General features: G+C 44.5%; 1 protein-coding gene across 1 annotated transcript; it reads right to left on the reverse strand.

Moving 5' to 3' along the window:
* Nucleotides 1–14,079: 14,079 nt before the first annotated feature.
* Nucleotides 14,080–15,058, reverse strand: NPBWR1 (neuropeptides B and W receptor 1). Its single transcript, XM_040078033.1, is given in 2 exon segments — nt 14,080–14,245; nt 14,247–15,058. Coding segments are annotated over 2 exon segments (978 nt in total).
* Between the last annotated feature and the right edge of the window lie 816 nt (nt 15,059–15,874).

The following is a 15,874-nucleotide window of genomic DNA, read 5'->3' on the forward strand; positions in this document are numbered from 1 at the left end:
GATGTTAATGGCCTCATCACCCACCTGTAACTCACATCCCACCTGGGGTTTCACTTCTGTGATGTTGTGCACGGGACAAGCTGTTGGTATGTTGTCTTCTTCCAGGTGTTCCCAGGTGGGTATGATCTGGGCAACTATCTGCCCTTTAGGTAGGAATGTTGGTGGGTGAGTGCAGCATAGCCAGAGAACGAATTTTCCAGGATTGTTATCAAGTGTTCCTGGAAGAATTTCGATCTCTTTTGGGGTGTGTTTGCAGTCCCCCACAACGATGAGCTTACCTTTGACCCTTGGCCAGGTACCCTGCTCACTGTTGTCAACTGACACAAAATTCCAGTTGTCGTCTTTCAGGTGCAAACCCTCCGTGAGCTGCAACCTGTAGGGGGTATATTTAGAATTGGTTGTCAAAATTGGTTGTGCCATGTCATGGTCCGTGTAAGTCATTTCCAGTGTGTTATGTTTGCTGCCACCCTGAATGGGGCATTGCAGCTTCTCCTTCTTTTTCCCTTGGCTCCCTTTCCCCTCCCCTCCTGCCCGGTCCACCCCATTTTTTTCCTCACGCAGGGCGGACCTGCGCTCTTTCACCAGGTTTTTTGTGAGGGTTTAAACCCTCTCCCTTTTTCCCCTTCCCCTCCCCCTTTTTTGTTTTTGAGGTCCTCTACTTCTTTCTTGAGGGGGCATTTGGAAACCCAATGCCCCAAATTCCCACACAAAAAACACTTCTGGGAGCTTTGCGCAGAATGCTTCTTCCCGGTGTTCGGTGTTTTTCGGGAATCTTCAGTTTCCATGGCTGCAACTTGATGAGGTTTGGGCCGTGGACCTGTAGAGAAGCTCATACAAGGCACCTTTATCTGACATACCTGAAGCATGTCTGGTAAGGTTGGTTTGGGGTGTAGGGGTAAACTTAAAACTGCAGCACGACATAAATCATTTGCATTTGAAAACGCGATCTCCGATAAAATGTGTTCCCGAGCCATTTCATTTTTGACCTGAGCTTCAATAGCTTGGGACAGCCTTTCCACAAAATCTGTGAAAGGCTCACTTTGGTCCTGCCTGATTTTCGAATAAGAAATCGCAGGACCTTGTGTTTGCATGCTGAAGAATGCAGTCAGGGCTGTTTCTCTCACTACGGGGAGGCACTGGACAGGAATGACCACTTGGTCAGTGGCTTCTGCCCACTGCCCCTCCCCTGCCAGGTAGTCGAGAGTGAGAGGGATTCCCTGAGCATCAACTCTGGTGTTAACATGGTTGAGGAGCCCTGGTAAGGCCTCCTGGAGCAGCCTTTTCCAAGCTGTGACCCATAGGATGTACTCTGTTGGGTTTAGCAAGCAAGAAAACAGGTACTTTAAATCAGCAGGCACCACCTCCTCTGCAGAGAGATCTGCTTTGAGAAGCCCTCTGAAATATGGTCCATCACGGCCATATATCCTGTGAGCTTTGCAGATCTCTTTGATGGTGGCTCGGGGAAATGGATGATACTCTGCCCTGTTGTTACCACCGCAGGCATTGCGGAAGGTAACAGGGGCAAGGGTGGGAATGGAGCAGGAGCTGGCAGCTGTCTCTGCTCCCTGCTCGGGCACTTCCGGGTTTGAGGGCGCTGGGACGCCTGTGCCCTGAGGCACTTGGTTGCCTGGCAACCGAGTCCCTGCAAGGGCCGCGGCTTGCCCGGGGGGTGACATCATCGAGGAGTGGGGGGGGCGGGGGGGATCCCGGGGGAGCGGGATCGAGCCCCGGCGGGGCGGGACCAGGCTGCTCCGGGGCGGGCGGCGGCGCGGTGGCTGCGGGGGGGAAGGGGTGCCGCAGTGCGCACGCGCAGCCACAGGGGGTTGGGGGGGGGCAGCGCGGCCGCGGCACACGGGGCGGGGGCGGGGCCGCGCGGGTCGGGGCCGGCACCACGTGGGGTGGGGGTGGGGCCCCGCGGGTCGGGGCCGGTACCACGTGGGGTGGGGGCGGGGCCGCGCGGCGCGGGGCTGGGGTGGGCGGGGTCACGCGGCAGGCACCCGACGTCACAGGGGTAAGGCGGGGCGGGGAAGGGGGCGGGGCCGCGCGCTGCGGGCACCACGTCACCGGGGTAGGGAGGGGTGGGCGGCGCTGAGGGGGCGGGGGAGTCCCCCACCATGCGGTCTCCGCCATCTTGGGAACCCCGAGAGGACCACGTGGACCTGGACCCGCTTCCACCCCCCACGGAAAACCGAACGCGGCATTTTTGGACCGGGAAAAGCGGGGAGGGAGGGTTGTCCCGTGCAGCATGGCCAGTGCTGTCTGAGACTTCCCTCCTGGCCCTACTGGGCCAGCATGGGCGTGGAGGCTGGGGTGCCCCGGAGGCAGAGCGGGCGGGCAGGACCCCTGCCGCTCCATCGAGAACGCTTTCCCGGGGACATGGGGACCGGGGAAAAGAGGTGGGGGGAGGAGGGGGAGAACACGTTTCTCCGTTGGGCTCTTTCGGCATTCCCTTTTGAAATTGAATTGCCGAATTTAACTTCATTGCTACAGTAAAATACTTTGTAGCCTTTTTGTCCCCAGTTTGAATCAACCTAATTAATTCCTTTTCTACAGTGCCACAGAAATGTGGGCTGCAGAGACTGTCCGGAGAGACTTGGGGAAAATGCACATGAACCCAGCGAACAAAACTTCTTAACTCGCCTTTTGAGATTTTCAATTTGGCCTCGTTAACTACTGACGCATAATTATAATACAACCTTTTCTGAGCAATCGTGAGCTTTCCCCGCCCATGTTTCGATACTAAGTTGCTTTTGAACCCAAACCCAGATGAAAAGCACTCCCCCCGCGGACCCCGTTCGCTCAAAATCACAGGAGGTTTAACCCTTTAGCTGCGCAGCTATTTTTGGAGGATTTTTTCCTCCCCAATAGATCCCCCTCCCTCGGGGGAACCCTAAAACCAGTAAGTATGTCCCTTTGTGGGTATACTTACCTGTTCCTGTGCCTGGGGGGTGCGTGGGTCTGGTTGTTCTGCTGCAAGAAGGACTCCGGTCGGGGCTCGAAGCTCCCCTTCTTTCCCCTGGAACTTGCCTTGTTTAAAAGTCAATTTCACAGGGGTGCGTGACGCCCAGAGACTGTTCTTCGGGCTAAATCAGCCCCAGTCCGTTCGCAGGGTCTGCCTCGTCTCCGGAAGGGCCCTGCGTGGGCGCTGGACGCTCTGTCACCGTGGAGCCGTGCTCCACGTGGTCCAAGCTGCTTCTGCCGGCGTGGTGTGCCCCACGTTGGCGCGCCAATTACGTCCGGTTGCGTCCCCGCTCCGGGTGGGAGCTGACCCCCAGCTAGCTCGGGTCAACACAGACACAAAGTTTCCAGTTCGTTTTGGCTTCTCGGCTTGGCAGCTGGACCCAAAGGTGACAGTCAACAGCAGCAGAAGAGAAAAGGCTGGCTCTCAGCTTAGCAGGTTAAAGGATGTTTATTAGCAGAGATCTCCAAGCTCCGAGGCGAGCGGCTCGGAGCTTCCAGGCTGAGAACCCCGCGGCTGAGAGAGTTTTCTCCTCCCTCCTACCCCCTATAAGCGGGGGAGGGTCCCAGGGAGGATACACAAGCTTCAGACCACTAAAATCCAGAGCCAAAGGAATTTCCCCCAGGCTACCTATCACCTGAAGCTCTCTCACGGAGATTTCACAATCCGGGAGGGACCCCGGGAGTGATTGACAATCTGCCCCAGAGAGGGGGGTTGGGGCAGAGGGGATGTTACATATCATGTGAGGTATGGGATGATTGACACAAAACACCTTATTATACAGACAACAAAAAAGGGATACAGAATTGGGGATACAGTGAAACGAACCATAACATAAACTTCTTACAAAAATCTAATAAAACAGTTCTGCACCACCACAATATATAATGTACTATGAACACTGTTGAAGACACAGTTTTTGGACTCATTCTTTGCAATAAAATTGCTTGGAAAGTGGTTGGAAATTTTATGTAAGATGATTTTCATTATTTTAGTAAATTTTATTTATTTTAATAAATAAATAAATTTAAGCATTATTAGAAAAATCTTTTTAATTCCTTGTGCAATATAGCTTTTAGTGCTTAGCCACATTTTCAGTTCATGATATCTTTTTTTTTTCTCTGCAATGTCATAAAAATAAATTATATGGTCAAGTCCATAAGTTCCTCATCTAGTGTCATAAATTGCTTAATTTATTCATGTGGTAAGTGAAGATTTATACATATATGCAAGTATAGCATCTGGTAATTTCACTGCTGTGTGTTGAGGAGGTTCATAACCCTTATCTGAGAATTGCATGGGGTTCATTAGACAGTGTGCAGCATCCCCAGCATTGTAGCATCTGAGAGCCATTCTTCTCCTCATTCCCATTAATATCAGCTACTTTGGGTCAGATTCTCTTTTAAGAAGTTGCTGTGAGATATTTTTCTGAGCACAAACACATTTTAACAACAAACAAAGCAATTATTCACTTATGTCACATTTTCTTTTTCCATCTTCTAAGAATTAATGTTGCTTCTGCCTTGATTTGCTTCGCTTTTCTTCATGGCCCCTGACAGGTGTGTACTTCTTAGCAGGTAGATTGCAATTCCTAAAAGTTTTGCAGCACACCATAAATGATAAATTCCTCTTGCAGGAGCAATGGGAAACATTGTGCAGAGTGTGCTGGAGTCTTCTAAAAGTAAACAAGAGAGGAACAGAAGAGCAGCTGACACTTCAATAATGAACATGTTACTTCATTCCATTTTTGTGGTAGCATAAACTTGACTGAGGTAGTTCAGAAGACAAGAGGAAATGCACAGTGACGTTTGGCTCTCTGATAGGGACATGTTAAAGACCCTGAAAAAGTCGAAGAAATTATTTTTGCAGAGCACCTGTGAGCTTGTAAAGAGCATTTGATGAGATGACTGATAAGCACAAAAGGAAAAGATGGTCCTGACTTAACATCCTCAGTGAACAACATCCGAACTTGAGAAAAACCAGCAGAACCTGGACTCCCCTAGATCGGTATGTGAGATCTGTCTTAACTGTAGAGCTGTTTTGAAGAGTTAATCTGATGTAACATGTAGGAGCTGATAATAAAGTCACATATTGGGCAAACAATGGCGTTGTATATAAGTCCATTTGTCTTTCAAATGCTATGATAAACTGGAAGAGGTATTTGTTCTTGCTTTAGGGATTTCCTTATCCTCCCTCTCTTAATCAGTTGGTAAGTGGATGGAACACATTCCTTCCATGAGCAATTATAACTGGTGAATGGAATTGGGCCCTCTTGACATGCAGCAAGTGGGGTCATCTGCTCACCAGTTAAAGCTTGCTAGAGAGCTTCTGTCTTCTCTTTTGTAACTTTTCTTCTCAATTTTCAGGCCATATTTTAGAAAGAAATCTAGGTTTATCCATAATTTCTTTATTTGCTTTGTCTTTTCTACCCTTAAGAAGCTCTAGAAGGTCTTGCTTTGCCCACCTATTTCCTTGTCTTAAAGAGACTAGATTTGATTATATTTATGATCAAAACCTTGTGGTCAGTGTTTTACAGAATGCCTTGTCCAGGAGAGTCCTGTTTGGCCCACTGTATGCTCTCATTGTACAAATAATAAAAAGAATTGCAAAAGTTTCTATTTCTGCCTTGCCAACTTTAATTCTGACAGGTAGCAATGTTTGCCACTGGCCCACACACATTATATAATAATGTCCTTGAAAACAGCTGTACATCACCACATCAAGAGACATAATTTAAGATCCATTAAAAATAAACCACTTGACATAAGAGGCCACTGGTTTGATCTAGAATGGTAAGTCTGAAATAGTGAATTTGTTCCAGCATTTTACAATAGCTGTTATTTATTTTCTTGGATGTTTTTAACTGTGGTACTGTGACTCAGGTGGTAGTGATTCTTAAAAACATGGAAAAAATTAAATGTGTAGTATAGCCACTGGGAGCCACTTCATTTACTGCCTAGTCACAGAGGATGGAAACTGGCCATCTCAGATTTAATCAACCTTGAATAAGAGCCCAGTAATTGATATAGGGGAAAAATTCAAAATATGTTTGCTAACTACAGTAGGGCCTAATAGAGTGATTTCTGCATGGGTTCTCTGATGATATATTCTGGTTTGACTTGGTTTATTTAACTGTGTTATAAGTTATTTACACCAGGATTAATTTAGCTAGGTGACATTTCTTGACGTGTTTTTTGATTTCAGTGTATTTTAAGTAAGAGTCGGCAGAACTCTTCATCGCATCGAGAAAGTTTGTCAACAGAGTTGAAGTTTGTTCTGAGTTTTTTGGGAATAGCAATTTTTGAGATGTTTAACATTTTTGTATTCTCTTTACCACATATGACCTCTGTGAATAAACAAGCCTATCAGAGAAGTATCAAAACTTAGGAAGAAGGGAAAAATCTTTTGATTCTTTTCCTTTTAATACTTAACATTTTTGTGCTCCCTAGAAGACAGGTTTGGTGAAGTTTTTAGGTTTGGGTTTGTTTTTTGGTTTTTTTTTTTTTTAATGGTCAAGGATCTCAAAAAAAGAGAGCTAGGTGCTTTCTCTCTTTGTATATAAGTTTACATATTTAGTTGTCCAAATTTCCCATCCCAGCACCACAAACCAGCAATGATCTATCACACTAGGTCTTGCTGATAGTTGAGTAGGTTTAGCTCATCACAGAGCACAAATACCAAACTCTAAGGCTCATCAACTATGAAGACAACAGGTTCTATAGGTACCTAACATAAATCACATGATGGTTTTATATAGCATACTGCTGCTATGTCACTATGCCAACCAGAAACCAGCCTTGTTATTTCTTAAGCTGAAGATCCATTTTGTAACACAGATTCAGCGAGTGAGGCATAGAAGCCCACATGCAATTTTTCAGCTTCAGGTGAATATAATGCAGAAGTGAAAAATACACCTTGGAAGTACATGTCTCTCCCGAGACAAGGAGGGAAACAGGCTCATGGCCCCCTCAGTGTTCCAGGAGACCAGCGTTCCCAGGAAAGTAAAGTCTCTTAGTTTGCAAATTCTCTTGTGCAGCTCTTTATTCCTCTAAGTGGGTGAATGTCTACCATGATAACCCAGACTAGTTAGGATCTCGTTGCTACCACAGCATCAGCAGTAAATGACAACAATCATTCAGTACCCCCACTATTTTAACATTTTCCCACTGATTTGGGCTGGCCTCAGTAGGCAGGGATGTAATGCAGAAGGACAAGCCCTCAGAGCTAGAGCTGAGGGGGGCTCACCCATCAGGTGCCGGGTGGTCCAGCCCAGATTTCCTCCCACGGGGATCTGCTGCCACACAGGCATGTTGTATGTCTTCCATCCAATAAGAAACATAAATATACACTACAGTATTGAAGGGCAACAGCCTGTAATATTCCATAAAGGCATCTTATGCTGTTGGCTATTCATTTATTAAAATCACACTAACTGTATCCAAGCCAATTGCACTACTTGTGGCTCCCAAGAAGATATTCTGCTGGATATTTAAATTATTAAGCTTCTTTCTCCTTATTAGAATCAAATAGTTTTTCTTTTCCTTAAGATACACCCTAAAAAAATTAAAATATTTTGGATATATCTTCTCGAAAGAAAATCCCCAGTTTTATGTAAGGACTTGAGAGCTTTGGTTAAGAATCTCTTCCCTTATTGATCTGTCTAGCATCTGAATTGAAAATTTGAGTATAAAAGCATAAAAGAATTTTAATCTAGGTTTAGCCCATACTACTCCTATGATTTCAGCGTACTTTATTCAACCAATACCTGCTAAAAAGTAATAATCTCCATTTAAAATAAAATGTATAAGGATTCATGCTATTTGATATATTTTTTTTACAATAAAAGAAACAGGTGGGTTTTTTTGTTTGTTTGTTTGTTTTGTTTTGTTTTGTTTTGTTTTGTTTTGTTTCCCCTTGCTAATTTGTATTATCCTCTAACACAGTGTCCAAATTAACTCTCAGGAGCATTTTTTCAGTTTTTTAACTCTGTTTTAGGAAAAACAATCATGGGTTGTCAGTGAAGAACCAGTGCCATCTCGGGGCTGAAAGCTGAAAGGAGAGGTAGTGTCCAAAATGTTAAATACAATCCGGGGATGTTAGGAACTAGGGACAGGAAAAAGACAAATGGGGAAAACATTTCCAGCTAATGAAAATAGTGTGAAGCAGAATACAGAGACACACAAATCCTACCCAGAGGCAGCTGGGGCTCCACCAGACCACAGGACTGGTTTGAGGAATGGTGTGGAGGAGAGTTGGCCTCTGCAGGCTGGCACAGCCTCTGCTTTGTGTCAGTGACACTTGCCCGGTCCTCCCCCAAACCAGTCCCTCTGGAGGGGTGATTGACTGGAAGAGGGAATGTGCAGGACCTGCTGCGTCTTCGGCTGCATCCAGACATCATTCTTCTCGGTAAGAATTCTAACTACACTGGAAGTGGTTGCTTAAAAGTAATAGAAAAATGGCAAGAAGGTTTAGGATCATGCCTGTAGAAAATCCTGACCTTTATTAAAACGATTTTATTATAATTCTGTTTATCCTAGAATAATAAGTTTGAACAAAATTTGAGGAAAAGACACCTTACATAGAAAACTTCACGCTTAGTGTCAGGCGTGACAGCAGAAATACGTTTCCACTCAATACATTTGCTGAATAATTTGTCTTTGAACTCCCTCTGGTGGTGTAAAGGTTTTGTAAGTAGAAGAAAATTTTGGAAGCGTTTGTGGAGCCTCAAATAGCAATAAGTTGGGCGTTTGTGCATCTTCTTCATGCTTCCTAAAGATGACTGTGTATAAACACAGAGAAAATGGAAAATAAATAAAAATGCAGAATTTAATTTGTTGTTATTTTACTTTGTAAATCAGAAAAAGAGTTTACCTTGTGTTGCTTTAAATTGGTAAAACAATGTAAAAGTATTGCTCTCTTGAGAAAGAAAATTTTTCAATGGTCCGCAGTGGTAGTAATTTGAAACAGAAAGAGACCAAACAAGCTGAGGGGGTCAGGGAAGCACTGTCACTGGGATGGGTTTGTCTGAAAGATCCTTACTGACACTGGTGAGCCATTAGCCCCCAGACAGGATTACGAACAGAATTATTTCCCCATCATGATTGGGCTGCTCATATAAGCAGCTGCTTACCAGAATGAGCAAAAGAATCACAGTCTCTTTTAGCGCTAACTTGTCCACTTTGTACATGTGAACACACGAGGCATTTGATAGCTGCAAGTTGTGCTGTGTGGGCTAGACAACATCAGTGTTAGACTAAACCGATTAAACCTATGGGATCTGTTAGACTCAAGCCTATAAACTGCTGTTTCATCTCCTGTCTGCACTGGGTGGATAGAAGATCCCTTTTTCTCTTTGCTTAGTTAGCAATTAATTTAATTATGTTTCATTTTTAGGGTTTTTGGATGTCATGCCATTGAATGGGATATGTATTTCCACTACACTATGTATTACTTATTTTTACTGATTTACTGTATTACACTATTTCCACTATGTATTACTGTATTTCCAGGATCTGAAAATTCCAGAACTTCTGAACTCATAGAGAAAAACTCCATCTGCTCAAACATAACTAGGCAAAATTAGTGTAAACTTAATTTAAGATAAAGTCCTTATGATAAAAATACTACTACAAATATTAGCCCTAAAAATAGAGTATTAATTTTCTTTAGAAATGGGAATATTTATTTTGGCAAAGTATAATAAAACTGTGGAAGATTTTGCTCTCAAATGTTTTATTAGAAAAAAGAATCTTTTTCATTGATAAAAAGGAGCAGGAACTGGAAACATTCTGGAGCTGAATACACAGGAGTTGTGGTCAACATCAGCTTTGGGTTTGGGGCAGCTGGATCAGGAGTAGCCAGGCAAAAAATACTGCCAGGAAAGTATGCTGGCTGATTTTTAAACCCAATTTATAGAAAACTCGTGGTCCTGATGGAATATCTCTTTTGCCAGATGTCTTTAACCAGAGCTCCCAAGATGTGTCCCAGCCCCCAAGGGACACACGGACTCAGGTTCCTGGCTGAAGGAGTGCTTGACAGTCACACACAGTGTTACCCCCTGGGTCTCTATATCTCTATAGAGACTATAGGGAGATGTCTGTGAAAAGCAGTGCATGTCTTTTAGAAGTCCAGGCACTGAAAAGTTTTGGTGCTGACAGTCCTCCGCAAGCTGGAGTCTGTTTAATCACAATTTTTTGGCACGTGGGAAGATGAATATTGACTTAAACAGAGAAAAATCACACAGTTCTCTCCTGCCTTGACTTACGAGGCTTTACTGCAATCAAACCAACAAATGCCTATTGTCGTCGTTTGTGTTTATCCAAGGCTCACGCTTTTCTGGGTCCCAGAACTTTTGCCATCCCTGCTTTCCACAGAGCAAGGCATCAGGGATTATATAGGTGTGTGCTCCTCGTACTCTAACCACTGTCCTGAAAATACCCAACAATCACCTCCCCCTGCTTCCTCCCCAAACTTGTTCCATGCTTTTAAGCAGTGGCCAGCAGTTCAAAATGCTGAATTTAATAGCAGTCAGGTACAAACAGAGGGGAAGGATGGGACATAAGTAGCCTGAAAATTTAATTCTCTTCTATTTACTTATTTGTATAATGTTTTCCTATTTTCTCTGCTTTTCCTCTGGAAGTCTATATTAAATATCAGCAATATCAGTTGCAAATAATAGTTATGCTGTGGGGGAAATGGATTAATTTTTATTTTACACATTTTTGTATTTATAAAATACTACCATATATAAGAAATACTTCCTTACAGTGGCTGTACTGTCTCACAATGTGATACACTTAAATTTCATGATATCTGGTTATATCATGGGCTGAACAGGAGCACAAATTCTTCCTCCAGGAAAAAAAAATAGAAAAAAAAAAGACAAAAAAAAAAAAAAGAGAGAAAAAAAAAAAAAGCTAAGGGGAACAAATTGATTTTTATATTATCACCTATTGCTGCTCTGAGAGCTGAATTTCAGCAGCTTCTGTACAACACCAAGTCATCCTTCCAGACCAGCAGTATTGAAAATTCTACCACTTCCTCTCCTGCTAAGTGCTGATTTGGGTCACATTTGGGCTCTGCCAGAATGTTCTGTCTCCCAAACAAAACAGGCATACACTGAAAGAAGAACTAAGGTTTGTGTTTTCATATTGAAGCCCTGCAAGATTGTGAGGGGACTTTACTTAACACTCAGGACCTCCCCAGGCTCTCCAGGCTCAACTTCTTCCTCCGAGTGGATGCCAGTCTGCAACGCCTACAGTGTGAAAGGCTCCCAGACATGTCACAGACACTGCAGACAACTCAGGTGTGCAAGGTGGGGCCTGCCCAGTGCCTGAAACTGAGCTGAGCATCCCTGTCAAGGCTGGGATGTTGCTCAAGCCTCAGCCAGCTTTGTAACCAGCAACCCTGGGAAAACACCAGGAATTTGGAGAAACAGTGAATTCTTCTCAGATGTTCATCCTGCCATGAAGAGCAGGTAAGATGTGGCTTCAGAATGAGAAGGAATTTAGGGAAGGATGTTATCACCTCAGGGATAATCTGTTTGCATTTTTATGATTCTAATAGAGAAAAGACAAGCAGTCCAAGACACTTTGAAGTGAAATTTGCTAATAGATAATTCTTCTCATATTTTCCTCTTTAGAAAACAAAAAATGAGCATGGGGAAGACAACGAAATGAAATATTGACTAATAGGAAAGGCATATTTTAAAATTATTTCCCATTTCTTGAGTGTCTTGGGTTATGTAATTTAAAAATATGTATTCTATTTCATCTATTGAAAGCTGTTTTTTTGGGAGGTGTTTTTTCCTTCTCTAGTAACCCCAGGGGGGAGGGGGTAGATGCCTTCTGATAGAAGGGGGATGCCTTCTGTTCCTAGATAGATAAAGACTAGGACTGAAGGACACAAGGTATCCGGTTTTCCACTGGATTCCTGAAGGAAGACCGGATCCATCTCACCACCACTGGACTTTCTACGGGACCATCTCCATTCCACAGAACCACATCTGTTAATCCAGGAGGATTTATTTGGACTTCCAACACCCTGACCACCAGAGTGGCAGGTCGTATCCCTGACTCTGTTAGGGTTTTTTTCCAGGATTTTTTTTTGCTTGCTTCCTTGGTTTTTGTACTACTACATTTGTATTTTCTTTTTTAATATATATAATTCTAGTAAAGAACTGTTAATCCTATTCCCATATCTTTGCCTGAAAGCCCCTAATTGCAAAATTATAATAATTTGGAGGGAAGGGGGTTTACATTCTCCATTCCAAGGGAGGCTCTAACTTTTCTTGGCAGAAAACTGTCTTTCCAAGAAGCACATTTTTTTTAATGCAGTGTGGAAATGGGCACTCCACATCTTTTGGGCTTGTTCTTTCAAATGCCAGTTTCCAATGGAAGTCAGATCATACACCCCTCAATGAAACAGAACCACACTGTCATTCCCCAAAGGAGCCCTCCCATTTCCATAACAGCTAGACCAGCTGTTGAACTTAGCACTGACTGTCTCAGGGAATATTAATGTCTTATAAGGAGAAATTATTTAATTGTCAACCCAGTTATATGCTATTGCAAAATATCAGGTGTGCATAACTGATAAAATCTGTGAGTAAATTTTTTATTTGGAGTTTTTGTGGGAGGATTTAGTGAAAGAAACTTTCCATACACCTATGGCAGAACTTTAAACTACAGCAGTGGGAAAGGACCTGGTGCAAGGCCTCACAGGAGCAACTTGCATGTGCCATCCAAATCCTTATGCACCTCCTGAAAGCCATCATGACCTGTGTAAATGGAAATGCAAATCTTTAACCATATTTCCCCATCTCTCTGTATTCAGTGGAGGGGAAAATTGTGTTACACTGATTTAGCATCTGTTGCAGGGAAATGAAGACCACTAAGATGAGAAATATTAAGTGATTACAAATTTTTTCTCAGCTTTCAGCATTTCTGTAGTTTTCCTTAAAGGGCTAAAAGAGGTGATGAGACAGGAGGAAAAAACTTCCTCATGCAATGGTTTTACATGTGAATTCTAGTGAAACTAGAATTCACCCTCTCTCTTCTCCTTCAGGCAAAATTAACCCATCTTTTGGGTATTTTTTTAAATTTTAGTTTTATTTAACTTCTCTTTCTTAAGAGAAACATTAATAAATTTTACCAAAAAGTGGAAATATGCGAAAGAGAGTTTAACAGTAGCCTAACCATTGCAAGTTATTTGTGAATTCTAGGGGAAGAAGTCAGGATATTCCCCATGTTTCAGAAGGATCTTTTCAAACCTTAAAAGGTAACTGTTTCTGAAGACACACTCTGATTCTGTTTTCTAGGACCACAAACTAAATATCTCTAAGTGCAACAGCCCATAAACACATGAATAATAATATAGTAATCACCACTTCTGATATAAACAAAAGCTACATTTTTTTGTAAACTACAATGACCAAGTCCACTGTTAAGTTATTTTATGCAACAAGTGGCTCCAAACCCATATCTGTGTCTTTTATTCACTAGGGAGGCCTTGCTCTTTTTTCTTGAAGTTCAGACTGACATCTCTCTTACATGTTATCATGGATTTTGACTACCTTATCTTACTCTCTTGTAAAATAAAATGAGCTCAATACCTTTGCTTATTCCTTATTCTTTGGAGTTTTTGCTAAGTTTGCAAGACTTTGGTAAGTTGGTCCTGGAGGTAGGAAAGAGGCTGAGGTATTATTAAGCAAGACACTTGGTAACACGCTTTTATTGAGTGTTACAAATCACTGATAATTGAGATGGTTGTGTGGCTTGGGTTCACAGAGCAATGTCTTTAAAAAGGGAAAAGGCACCTGTGGCAGTTCTGTGAGCTCCAAACCCAGGTCACAAAAAGCAGTAGAGAGAAAGCCAACAACAAATAAACTAAAAAAAAATCCCCCAAAACGGGGCAAGGAAAGCAGTGCTAAGGAGATGAGTGCAGGACAGTTGAGAAAGATCCTCCTGGCCCCAGTTCATGTCTTGTGTAGTGAGACAGCCTGAAACCCTGTGGGCCATCACAAGGAGACTGGAGAGAAAGCACTCTCTGGGCTGGAATCACCCAGGAAAAGCAGGTGGCTGTGAGAGGGACACAGGACAGGACAGAGAGCTGGGCTGGATTTATGAGGTGCTTCTGTGATCTGTCAGTTTGCAAAAGCTCCTCCGGAAGCTGTCATCCAGAAAGGCGTACAGGAAAGGGTTGAAGCAGCTGTTGGCATAGCTTAGGCTGGTGATGAAATAGGAAATCCCAACGACAAGTGGAGTTTGTGGGATGTCCATCATGAGGGACTGTGCTAAGGTGAAAGGGAGTCCGGCAGAACAGGCACACGCCCAGGACAGCAATCACCATCAGTGTGACCTCTTTTTTGTCTTTGTCCAGAGCTTTTGCATTGCAGAGGAGCTGCACCTGTCTCAGCTTGCACAGCAGGGTGGTGTACAGGGTGCAGATGGTGGACACTGGGATGACAAAGCCTAAAATAAGGGTGTAGATCTGACTGTCTTTCCACCACACACTCTCGGGGTGGGGGAACACGAAGACGCACTGGGAGCACCTCTGCTCCTTGTGTGTCTTAGCAGAGACAGTGAAGGGCAGGATGATGACAGTGACAAAGAACCAGACGCAGAGGCTCACAGCCTTGGCTGCTCAGCAGGTATGGTAGGACACCTTCCTGGACTCGGTGGTGGCCACCACAATGAGGTACTGATCAATGCTCATGACAGCGAGGAAGTAGATGCTGGAAAAAGTGTTGTAAATGTCTGTGGAGATGATGAGCTTGCACATGAACTCTCTGAAAGGCCACTGCAGGAGCAGGTAGTCAGCAATGTTGATGGGCAGCACCAAGGTAAAGAGCTCATCAGCAATGGCCAGGTTGATGATGAAGATGTTGGTTCCTGTTTTCATATTTGGGGCTTTGAGGATTACATAGACGACAGCAGTGTTGCCTGTCAGTCCCACAGCACAGATGACAGAGTAGATGACAGGCGCTGTGATGTAGTACCTGGAGCTTAGGGGAGTAGCGAGCATATTGAGGCTCCCATGTCCTCTCCCAGTGCAGTCTGCACATAGGGAATTGGTTTCAGGGAGGGAGGAGTTCTCCATGGCTACAGGAGAAGATGTCTAGGCTCAGTGGTGGTAAAGATGACCTGGAAGTGGAGGGAAAAACAGGCGAGACCTCTGCTCTTCACTAGGCTGTCTTCTCTGGCACGTCCAGTGGCCAAAATCTCACATATGCTGCCCACTGCCACCCTGATGGGAGCAAGGGAAGATCACCAAGCGCTTAGACAGTAGCAAACTGTCCCAGCGGCTGCCCCTTCCCTCCTCCCACACCGTCGGAGCGCTGTGCGGCGAAAGCGCTCAGCCTCGGGCTCCCCAGAAGTGACCAGCCATCCCAGGGGGACAGAGCCCGCCTGGGAGCCCAGAGGTCCGACCCGATCGTCTTCCTGGCCGGCGCTCGGCCGCGCCTCTGGGTGGCGGGTGCGCGGACTGCGGGGGTGCTGCTCTCGAGGGGAGGCGATGCCCTCAGTGTGCTCCCCAAAAAAGCAAACCGCACCCCCCTTCCCGGCAGGACAGAACACTGTGAAGGGGGAATAAGGATGCACTGACCTCTTCCAGCCCGCTGAGGGGGTGCGGCTCCCGGAGCGGCGGGATGAGATGCTGGGTCCGTGCTGGAGGGATGTGCCGGCGCCGCTCCTTCGCTCGATCCTGAGAGTTACAGCCGTGTCCGTCTCGATCTGGGCTGCAAGACCCAGGTAACCCGAACAGCAGAGAGGATGGTTTTAAAAGTCGGAAGCTGGATGTGATATATGTGCTAAAGTTAATTCGTGTTATCAAATTATAAAGGGTAAATGTTCACTGTATAAATATGAGTGTTAAAGATTTTTTCAAACTAATATGGGTAAAAGTAAAATGGAAAAA

Source organism: Hirundo rustica, chromosome 1, assembly GCF_015227805.2.
Source record: "Hirundo rustica isolate bHirRus1 chromosome 1, bHirRus1.pri.v3, whole genome shotgun sequence".
Classification (NCBI taxonomy): Eukaryota; Metazoa; Chordata; class Aves; order Passeriformes; family Hirundinidae; genus Hirundo; species Hirundo rustica.